General features: G+C 39.6%; 1 protein-coding gene across 1 annotated transcript in view; it reads left to right on the forward strand.

Annotated features, from left to right (window-relative positions):
- TMPRSS15 (transmembrane serine protease 15) overlaps positions 1–12,382 on the forward strand; it is a 450,422-nt gene that overhangs the window by 34,388 nt on the left and 403,652 nt on the right. Inside the window, exon 4 of the mRNA XM_089657394.1 lies at positions 11,036–11,187. Coding sequence (XP_089513520.1) covers positions 11,036–11,187 — 152 coding nt within the window. The remainder of the gene's footprint in view (positions 1–11,035; positions 11,188–12,382) is intronic.

Genomic DNA, 12,382 nt, shown 5'->3' on the forward strand with positions numbered 1-12,382 from the left:
ACGCAATTCATTTTTTTTTAGTAATGCCCATGTTGAGGGTTAGGCACCCAAAAAAATTTAACTTCAGAAACCGTAATGGGTTTCCATGTGACTGGTCTGGCAAGGTTTGAATTTGGGTTGGCGGTGATAAATTGTTGTCCATATAAATTGCTTTGATCCACAATCAGTGCATACAGATCTTCCGTGAAAAACAGCTCCAAAAAATAAAGGGGAGTAGTTAAATTTGCTGTTTCCACCTCAATTCCAGGTTGGACAGTGAATGGGGGAAGTACAGGTGCTGCAGAATTTGTGGGCTGCCATTCAGGATTTGCCAATCGGGATTTGCACATCCTGAAGGATACTAGGGGCTCTACTTACCTGTGTGTGAATTCTTTATGGCTGCGGGACAATACTTGTTCTCGCCACCGCACCAGCTTGTACTGCACTTATGGGACTCGCCACGTCACCAAGTGATACTGCAGTGCTGGTATGGGAAAGACCAGAATGTACTAGGCCGCTGGTGCTCGCCAGTTCACCAAAACGTAAAGCGCCACTAGTACTGGTACTCTGCTGCATATGAGAATCATCAAAATTTACTGGCAACTGCTAACAGAGATCAGGCCTGATTCTGCAAACACTGTGGTTTTGTGTGCAATGTATCAAGTGACAGTAACCTACTGACCCTACACTTGCTGGGGGAGAAGGGGGGGTAAGCGTAGGGGCTAAATGCAGGTGCTGGCAGGTGCTGGGGCTGATCCCGCTAACGCCGTGTTTTTTTGGACACTATACTAATGTGAACGCTGGTATAGTGCTGATCTGATCAAAGATATTGATCCGTTCAGACACTATACTAGCAATGGAGGTTTATTGTGTATGAGTGTGTTCCTGGCAATCAAGGGGTAAATGTGATTACTGGTGTACTGATGGGCAATCTTACACTATCTACGTGAATCACGTACATATACGTGATATTGTGCACCTGTTCCACCCTGTAGCAGTATTTCTGCTATACTGCGGTCTGGAAGCTGTTAAGAAGTGGTTTGTGTTACTTTAACTGAAAATCGTTACGTTCATGCAGCGCTGCACCCAAATTAAATTTACGTCCTTTTTTCCCACTAATTGAGCTTTCTTTCGGTGATATTTGATCATCTGTGTTTTTTTTATTTTTTGTGCTATGAAAAAAAGACCGACAATTTTGAGAAAAAAAACCTATATTTTGGACTTTTTGCTATTAAACATGTCCAGTAAAAAAATGTAAAAAACAAATTTCATCATAAATTTAGGCCAAAATTATACTAATAAAGGCGGCGATCAGCGACTTATGGCGGTGATCAGTGACTTATGAAGGCAATCAGCGACTTATAGCAAGAATGACACTGGGGGGAACTGACTTGGTGTCACTCCCCAGTGACACCAATACAGTGATCAGTGCTAAAAAAAAGCACTGACACTGTACTAATGGCACTGGGCAGGAATAGGTTAACATGAGGGGCAATCAAAGGGTTAACTGTGTGATGGAAGTGTTTTAATAGGGGCAGGGGGTGTGTTCTTCACTGTAAAGCACACTGATCGGGATGGCTGTGCTCAGCCATCCCTAGCAGTGTGCCCAAACTGACAGGGAGGAGGGCTGTTTGTAAACAATGCAGCCCTCCTCCCTGTCGGTGATCATGGATAATCACAGGGCGCCGGTGACAAATCACCTGCCAGGACCCGACGATTGACACCCGGGGCCACGATCGGTGGTGTGGGTAGAGCAGTCACGCGCCTCGTGTCCGCTCCCTACCCGGAAATGCAGAATCACATATATATATATATATACGTGATTTTGAGCACAGGGCCCACCCTGCAGCAGTAAATGTACTGTGGGTGGGCCATAAGCGGTTAAAGTAAAAAACAACAACAAATAGGCAAAAAGGAACCACAAATCCTGGGTGTTAGGACATATTAAAATTCAGTGTACTGTATATAAGTCCACATAGCACTAGGACAAGCTCTTGAAGGTGTAGCAGGCTCTGAGTAACAACAAGATAAGAAAAAAGCACCTCTAAGTGCAGTAGTAATGGACATTTATTAACATACAGATAAAAAGCCACTCATATAGTGAACATGGTAAAAAGGGCTTGTCTGGTGCACAATGTCTCAGGAATGGTGTCTGTGTTCCCGCTAGGAAGGCCGAGATGGGTGCTGGAGGAGACTGAGAATGGTGAAGTCGGCCAGCATGTGTGTCTCCATATAGAAGACGTAGACTTGACCAGCATGCAGTGCGATGCGTTTCATAGCATGTGCAAAGCCACTAGAAGACAAGCGTGCTCCCTCTCAAGCACAATACAACACAATGATTGGGACAATATATACAGTCATGGCCGAAATTGTTGGCACCCTTGATATTTTTCCTGAAAATCATGTATTTCTCACGAAACGTATTGCATTAACACATGTTTTGCTATACACATGTTTATTCCCTTTGTGTGTATTGGGACAAAACAAAAAAAGGGAGGAAAGAAAGCAAATTCGACATAATGTCACACAAACCTCCAAAAATGGGCTGGACAAAAGTATTGGCACCCTTTCACAACTGCGGATAAATAAGAATGTTACAAGCATGTGATGCTCCTGTAAACTCACCTGGGGCAAGTAACAGGTGTGGGCAATATAGAAATCACACCTGAAAGCAGATAAAAAGGAGAGACGTTCACTTAACCTTTGCATTGTGTGTCTGTCTGTGCCACACTAAGCATGGACAACAGAAAGAGGAGACGAGAACTGTCTGAGGACCTGAGAACCAAAATTGTGGCAAAATATCAACAATCTCAAGGTTACAAGTCCATCTCCAGAGAACTAGATTTGCCTTTGTCCACAGTGCGCAACATTATCAAGAAGTTTGCAACCCATGGCACTGTAGCTAATCTCCCTGGTCGTGGACGGATGAGGAAAATTGATGAAAGATTGCAACGCAGAATAGTCCGGATGGTGGATAAGCAGCCCCAAACATGTTCCAAAGACATTCAAGCTGTCCTGCAGGCTCAGGGAGCATCAGTGTCAGCGCGAACTATCCGTCGACATTTAAATGAAATGAAACGCTATGGCAGGAGACCCAGGAGGACCCCACTGCTGACACAGAGACATAAAAAAGCAAGACTACAGTTTGCCAAAATGTACTTGAGTAAGCCAAAAGCCTTCTGGGAAAACGTCTTGTGGACAGATGAGACCAAGATAGAGCTTTTCGGTAAAGCACATCATTCTACTGTTTACCGAAAACGGAATGAGGCCTACAAAGAACAAAACACAGTACCTACGGTAAAATATGGTGGAGGTTCAATGATGTTTTGGGGTTGTTTTGCTGCCTCTGGCACTGGGTGCCTTGACTGTGTGCAAGGCATCATGAAATCTGAGGATTACCAAAGGATTTTGGGTCGCACTGTAGGGCCCAGTGTCAGAAAGCTGGGTTTGCGTCCAAGATCCTGGGTCTTCCAGCAGGACAATGACCCCAAACATACGTCAAAAAGCACTCAGAAATGGATGGCAAAGAAGCGCTGGAGAGTTCTGAAGTGGCCAGCAATGAGCCCAGATCTAAATCCCATTGAACACCTGTGGAGAGATCTTAAAATTGCTGTTGGGAAAAGGTGTCCTTCCAATAAGAGAGACCTGGAGCTGTTTGCAAAGGAAGAGTGGTCCAAAATTCCGGGTGAGAGGTGTCAGAAGCTTATTGATGGTTATAGGAAGCGACTGATTTCAGTTATGTTTTCCAAAGGGTGTGCAACCAAATATTAAGTTAAGGGTGCCAATACTTTTGTCCAGCCCATTTTTGGGGTTTTGTGTGACATTATGTCATATTTGCTTTTCTGCCTCTGTTTTATATTTGTTCCAATACATACAAAGGGAATAAACATGTGTATAGCAAAACATGTGTTAATGCAATACCTTTTTTGTGTGAAATACTTGATTTTCAGGAAAAATATCAAGGGTGCCAACAATTTCGGCCATGACTGTATATATGGACTAATAACCAATGGCAAAAATGGAAGTTAGGGTTTAAAAGGCTACCAAAATACTACAGTTAGATACTGATAAATATGATAATACACATGTATACACAATGAAAACAAAAATAAATAAAAATTATAAGTATATATATATATCTATCTGTCCACACATACCCAATGTACACATAGTGACAGGGAACTAAAAAGAGGTAGAACAGACTGAAATATTTTAGGAGGTAGAACAGACTAAATGTTTAAAAGATTTTTTCAAAAGCATATAATAATAATGATAAATTATAAAAAATATAATTAAGAATTTTTATATATATATATATATATATATATATATATATATATATATATATATAAAGACAATTTTTCTAAGTATGATGATGATTGATATATATAATGGGATCACCTCATGTGTGAGCTCCACCTTTCTTCCAGCCAGAGACACACATTCTCTATAGCTGAGTGATTTTTGTTGTTCAATATCCAAGTTTATTTTGAAAGTCCATTTAAAACTATTGATCAGTGAAGTCCATGACTTAGAAATTGTAATTTTTTCCACAAGAAGGGTATAAAAGATCAATTTTCCAGAATGCCAAGGAATGTTAGGAATAGAAACAAGGAGAACTACAGAAGACATTCAGACAAAGAAATGTTAAAAAGGGAATATATGAGAACTTTGGCCAACAACCATGTTGCAGGATAATTGCATTCTCTAAAATATAAAGGGGTGCATTTAGAACATATTTAGTTAGTAAAATTAGTAGGATGTACTGTCTGAGAAATAACATTGCATATGTTCTGCTTGTCAATGTATGCCGGTCATTATGATGTATTGTTTCTTCTTCCCTGCACATCTGGTGGAATTGTCCAGTATTCACTCCATTCTGGTCCACTTTTACTAAGTTTCTTTCTTCTATTATATCAGTCCCTTTTTCCCTTTCACCACAAATGGTTCTATTGGGTTTGGATATAGATACCTGGCCCAGCTCTCCCACACCGTCATCTTTCATGAATTCATAACCATATGCCTGGCTATTGCCCATGTAATTGGAAAGTTGCTTACCCTCCCTCCATTTTGGAAGTGATCTCTATTTTAAATAACCATTGTTTTATAGAATATATGTATGCTAGAGCACACCTCCAAATCCCAAAATAAAAAAAAAATGGCTCAAACATCCTAAATACCTGAACCTTCCATGACTCACTAACCTTTCTGATGTTTCTATGCTTTATCCACACCCAATGTGAACACCCCCTTGTGTAATGCCTTTACAGTATACCAGTGCTAGCTCTTAAAAACTCCCCTCCCTTTTACATTTAGCAACTCCATAATTACTCATTCAGCAGTGTTCTATCAATTTGTGGTTCAACACTTTCAAATGTCTTAATTTCACAAACCAAGTTTATTTCTAGTGTATTGCACTTCAACGACATATGTACTTCTTGTATTTCTATGTTGTACATATGGAATGTATTCACGACAAACCACTGTACTGCTTTCCATTTTGTATTATGGAAAATGTGAAATGAACTCTAAGTTAAAAAAAAGATTTATTGTTTCTCCAAGGTAAAATTCCCAATTAACCATAAAAAGTAGTTTGTTGTTAGAAGAAGACAGGAACTAATAAAGAGAAGAAATACTGTGGGTTTTTTTTTACTAAAACTGGAGATCACAAAACCTGGTGCAGCTCTGCAAAGAAACCATTCGACTTCCAGGTTTTACTGCCAAAGCTTAACTAAGTAAGCTGAAGTTAGAAGTGCACAGTTGCACCAGATTCTGAGTGCTCTAGTTTTAGTAAATTTGCCCCTGTATGTCTAGATTGTTTATCAAGATGCCTACATCTCCAAAGAGAGATATTTTTGTCTCCATTATCACAAGACAGAGGTGTATTCATGAAATTAACGAAAATACATTTTTAATTTGTGAACAACTATGGTTTCCTCCTAGAAGTTTATAGCATCTATTGATAAATTACCGTACTTTAAGAAGTCTGAGATGCTTAGTGGATTTTTATTTGTCTACTATTTAAATTCTTTGGGATACAGGGAGACCTGTAGTAATGTTAGGATTTTGAAAAATAGGAGCAAATAGAAAACGAAAGCGATGAAGATGGTAATTTGAATTTTAATTGGTCATATAATGTGAGTGAACAGTGAAATTTCAAATGAATCTGATAGTAATGTCTACTGAAACAAGAGAGATGCCTTAGAGCAGAAGTAAATGGAACAATTTCAGCTTGGTGGCATTGTGCAGTCCAGGGGCAGACTGACCATTTGGAAACTCGGACACTGCGCAAGGGCCCGGGGTCAGTAGGGGGCCCCATGAGATGCCCCTGGTACCTTTTTCATAGGCTTTTTTGAGTTTGGGCAAGGACACAGGGGCCCCATGATCCCCTATTGCCCGGGGGCCCCATGAGTTGTCAGTCCGCCCCTGGTGCAGTCTCTTTGTATATTTTACTGACAGCTCTTCAGTCAATGCCATTTTTAGACACTGGAGGTGGTTCAGGCAGTACTAATATTCAAGCACCATTCAGACTGCTTAGATGCAAAGGCCGCAGTAAGAAATAAGTAGAGGCTCTTAAATTGTAGTCCTACTCTTCGGTTTAAAATAACATTGTACAAGGGAGATGCTAGAAGAACCAAGGACTGGCTACAAGAGTAGACACACCATTGTAGCTGACTGTACTTTATATACCTTAAGGGGTTATTTAAACAATATGAGGGTGACATAGTTGATGAGACCCCCCCCCCTCTGCTGTCATGTAGACCTGGATACCGCTTATTCACAGGACAAATTAGAGCTAAGAGTAATTTTTTTCTGATGCTGTTACAATCCTTTTGGCTTATAGCAGCACAGTGGCTAAATGGTTAGAACTTCTGCCTGGCAGTTCTAGGGCTGTTGGTTCGAATCCCTGTCAAGTCACCACCTGTGTGGGTTTCCTCCAGGAACTCCGGTTTCTTCCACACTCCACAGATATGCTGGTAGGTTAATTGGTTCTTGTCTAAATTGGGCTTAGTATGTGTATATATGAATGTGAGTTAGGGACCTTAGATTGTACACTCCTTGAGGGTTAGGGACTGATGTGAATGTACAAGTTATATATGGTGATGGGTAGGAAGCATGATTTTCACTCCTTGTTTGACCAGTGCAGAAACAAACAAAATGTTTTCCTATATCCTCTTGGCATTGCTTGGACTGGAAAGAAAGGGAGCGTTCCCTATCTGAACCTATCTGCATATTATGGACCCTGAAAGGGTTCAGAGTGTTACAAAATTGTACTCTTTACTTGCCTGTGTCTAACTTTCTAACTGTATGTAAAACAGGTTTGTACATAGAAAACAGAAAGTTGAATAGGGAGAAGGGGGACATTGTTCTTAAATAGGGATTGGTGATTATTTCTGCCACTGACTAGTTAAATAGAAAAATTAAAAACCGAAAAAATATTTTGCAAGTAGGGTGTGGCCATTATAACTGATTTCTTTATTGATTAGTTTTCCTTTTTAAGTTATTGATGTTTGAAACATATATTGAAAAATTATTAAAAAAACTAAGACAGCCTAAGTGAAGTCTGTAAATACCTGCTCAAAAGAATTGTTTTTCTGTTCCATTTGAGCATTTTACATCAGCTGCTATATCATTCACTGCAGGTTACATGGTGTTCTTCTTGACATTTGTTATAGAAGTATAGAAAATATTAACAATGAACTGTTGCTGGAAACTAAAGAACAAACACTGATGCACAATGTAACCTTCTAATAAACGTTTGCTTAAAATTCATTTTCTTGGTATTCACCCAGTCTCTAGGCTTGATTTATTTTGCCCTATAAGAACTTTGTCACTCTAACCTTTTTTGGCTGATTTTATAGAGGTGAATTGGTGAAGAGAATCTTTTGAAAACTCAATGCATTTTATTGACTAATTGGTGTAAACATGAAACATAGATGCAGAATTATGTCTACAAAAAGCTGGAGAGTACAAATAGTGGATTGGATGCTATCATCTATAATAGGGTACCAGGAGAGGAAAATGGTTTGTCCTTTCCCCTTTTATCAACATACTGACTAAATTGAAAAAGGAAAAAAAACTTTCTGTTTTCACTCAGATGTCTTCTGCAAGGTTCTAGAGACATATTTTGCTTTCTGATGACTGGCTGACTGCATCTGAGAGGTGAGTACGCAGCAGACTTCTGGCTAATGATGCTCCAGCTGGAAGGCAGAAGGAGACAAAAGTAATTGTTTAAATGTGTCAGGTAGTACAGTGAATTGTGTACATAGAAGATATTACCTTTCCTCCTTTGACAAGACCTATCCCCAGCAGCATGTAGATCTGGAAAGAAGCCAAGAAATGGTACCTAGTGCAAACATTTGCACAGGGAAATATTAATTTGAGAATTTTCTCAGAGTATAGTCATTGGAGGTGAAGTTGTACCATCCAAATACAGATGTTGGAATATCCAGAGATTGGGAATCCTGGAAAAGAAGCAAGGAGAAAATGCCATATAACCTGATAAAATATGCCATTTTTAAAGACATTCATATCCTACTGAATTCAGGATGTGCCCACAAAAAGCCTCAACTTCCTTGGCCTTTTTTATACTGGGGGGAACATTAAAAAAAGTGGTTTGGATTTAAAACAGGCACAATCCGGATGCAAGAGATTCACTTAGGATCCCCACAACATAAATCAAAACTAGGCCCTGTGTCAAAGGGTCTAGTGAAAAGTAAAGTTTGTTTTAAATATCAATTTGAGATGCTTTTTAGATCATTTGAAGTTACTTTAGGGGTGTATTTGACTTGAAATTTCCCCCCATTTAATCTGAATTTGACCCAATCCAATCTGCTTTTGCATTTTTATAGACCTATAATGGGACAGAAGCAGTTCTGATGCAAACAAAAGTCCATCAAAGAAAAGGCCAAAAACATGTCAACCCACTGGAACAATTTGCTGCCAAGAGGCTCTCACTGTGAATAACAATTCCCCAGCAGCCAGTTTAATGTAAACAAAGGGCGGAAGGATGCTGGCTGATGTCCATGACCAGGTTTGGTCACAGTGAACTGGCAATTTAGTTTGCCCATTTGATGAACTGCAAATATGTAAAGTTCAGGTTGAATTTTACATGGCCATGAACTCAAATCTCAACTTTGTACACAAGATGAAGACATCAATGGCTAATGCTGTTTATTTAGTGGATCATTCAAGGGCAGATGATAAATAGCAGGGTAAGATAGAGACACTCAATGATTGCAAAGCCAGTTTAATTGCAAAATGTTCCTGTCTCATTTTTTTGTTCTGTATCATAAACCTTGTACCCTTAGTTACAGTAGGGATATTTCTATCAGTATGGCAGAGTTGGTTATCCTGTTGTATATCTTCTTACTGTATAGGTTTTTCTTTGTCACTGAAAATATTTTTTGTACTCTTTATCGAGTCAGAAAATATCATAACTTTATAACACACAGCTGTAATTCATCACAATATTGAGTTCTATTGAAAATATTTTATGCATTTGTATAATTTCTACTACTTGACCTTGTTTGTATCACTTTTATTGTACAGTGCTGTATAAAATATTAATACCTTAAAGTAATGCCTTGCTAAATACATACTTAACCCATTGACTGTGCTTCGTACATACAGTAGCCTTGGCCTCATGTTTTCACACTTGTGAAAACAATTTATCGCTAAAAAGAGACACCATTGGTTACATACTATTTCTCAGATATACTAGGAATGTAAACAACTAAAGAAAAAAGTTCTTATTATCTTACTGTTTATAAACAAAATTATGTTGGCTGCCATTGCTGTCTACTCTTTTTGAAAATACTCATTGCTTGGCTGTGATGCTGATCCAATTACATCAATATTTCACTGATCTGAACCAAACTAATCAGGAGCTCATTCTGGCTTTACTTACTGCATGTTTAGTAACTCAGAATGTGTTATAGCCAGACACAGGTACTTATCTAGCATCTTTTAAATAGTGGTCAGTTATATCATTCTCCATCCTTCATCTAACTGTAAAAGAGCCACAGCAGAAGTGAAACTTAAGTACCCTCCTAGCAGGTGTGCCCAGGTGGAGCTGAGTGCTGGAACCTGCTGACTGCTGGGAGACACCTGCTGGTGGACACTAAAACTGCAGCTTTTCGCCCAGGGAAGCACAGTGCCACCAGATGTGAACCAGGTCCTGACATTCCCTTTTCCATATAAAATATTGATACCTGGAATTCATCTTTAACTTTCATTTGAGATCAGTTTGAGATGCTTTAGAGTTACTTCACAATTGCTCCTGACCTCCTTGTGGCCTGGTTTAAAGCTGCATCAAGGTGCTTCAAGCTGCCATTTTGCATACCAAATCACTTATATGATGGGAAAAGCTATTTTGATACAAACAAATGCTTACATTCTGTACACAGAGTCTTCAAATGCTACCTCCCAATGGAAATGCCTAATGCCTCTGAGATAAGCTGTGCCCAAGGGCGGACTGACCATTCAAGAACTCGGGAACTGCCCGAGGGTCTGGGGTCAGTAGGGGGCCCCATGAAATGCCCCTGGTACCTTTTATAGGCTTTATTTGAGTGTGGGCAAGGACACAGGGGCTCCATGATCTCCTATTGCCTGGGGGCCCCATGAGTTGTCAGTCCGCCCCTGGCTGTGCCCTTCTACAGTGATTGCTGGTTTTCATTGTGAAAAGGCACTGAATAAAGGGTAGAGTACTTGTAGAAAGAGGCAGCTCAAGACTACAAGACAAGGCAAGGCCTCAATGTCACATTTCTCCACACATTTTCTGATTGGTTAATATAGCAGTTCTCATTTTGCAGTACTTGCCTTAAATTAGGAACAACCTTGCAGCTTAAATACTCTTATCTCGAAAGAGCAGGGCCCTCAAATTTCTTGTGTATTGTTTTGTTACTGTATTGTCTCCTGTACTGTCCCCCATTGTAATGTACAGCGCTGAGCAAACCTTTTGCCGCTATATAAATACTGTATAATAATAATCTAATTCCTGATTGATTCAAACAAGAAATAACCACACTGCCTTTCTTTCTATCGTTTGTCTTAGAAACGGAAGTGTGATTGTGGTTTTCAATGCGCTCTTCACTCAGATTTTACCTAATGAAAAGATTCAGACGGAACTGAGAACCGGAATTGAGAATAATTATTCTAATCTTACAAAGTGGTTTGAAATAGATGTCCAAAGTGTCATCATTACAGGTAAGCACAATATGTTTGAGTTGGGGGGGGGTCCTATTTTATTTTTGCTTGCAGGTTATCACTGATTGAGGGTTGCTTCACACTTGTGCATATATACTCATTAGGTGAGTCATGTTGCATTAGGGCAGACCCAATCATTTAGAATGGGCTGGTAGTGCACCTCAATGCACAAAAACTGCACCTGCAGCATCTTTTGCAAAGCAGCATACCACAGTACAGTGAGTGAAGCTTATCAAAACTGGAGGAGCCAGAATGGGGAGCATCCATGCATGGCAACCAATCAACTTATATCTTCCATTTTCAAAGTCTAACTGAGCAAGCTGAAGCTAGAAGCTAAATTGTTGTCATGTACATCCGCTCCAGATGCTGGATGCTCCAGTTTTGATAAATATATTTTTAACTATATTTGTAAATGCATTCCAAAAATGTAGATTTGTTTTTTTAAAGACATACAGTATATCTGAAATGTATTTTTTAAAATATTTTTCATATATTTTGTAATAAAAAAGCATTCCAACTTGCAGTGTATATATATACAGTGGGGGCAAAAAAGTATTTAGTCAGCCACCAATTGTGCAAGTTCTCCCACTTAAAAAGATGAGAGAGGCCTGTAATTGGCATCATAGGTAGACCTCAACTATGAGAGACAAAATTAGAAAACAAATCCAGACAATCACATTGGCTGATTTGGAAAGAATTTATTTGCAAATTATGGTGGAAAATAAGTATTTGGTCAATATCAAAAGTTCATCTCAATACTTTGTTATATATCCTTTGTTGGCAATGACAGAGGTCAAAGGTTTCCTGTAAGTCTTCACAAGGTTGGCACACACTGTTGCTGGTATGTTGGCCCATTCCTCCATGCAGATCTCCTCTAGAGCAGTGATGTTTTGGGGCTGTCCCTGGGCAACACGGACTTTCAACTCCCTCCAAAGGTTTTCTATGGGGTTGAGATCTGGAGACTGGCTAGGCCACTCTAGGACCTTGAAATGCTTCTTACGAAGCCACTCCTTCGTTGCCCGGGCGGTATGTTTGGGATCATTGTCATGTTGGAAGACCCAGCCACGTTTCATCTTCAATGTCCTTGCTGATGGAAGGAGGTTTGCACTCAAAATCTCACAATACATGGCCCCATTCATTCTGTCCTGTACATGGATCAGTCGTCCTGGTCCCTTTGTGGAGAAACATCCCCAAA

The sequence above is a fragment of the Staurois parvus genome, unplaced genomic scaffold (assembly GCF_062004578.1).
Source record: "Staurois parvus isolate SC_StPar_1 unplaced genomic scaffold, SC_StPar_1.0 ptg000988l, whole genome shotgun sequence".
NCBI lineage: Eukaryota > Metazoa > Chordata > Amphibia > Anura > Ranidae > Staurois > Staurois parvus.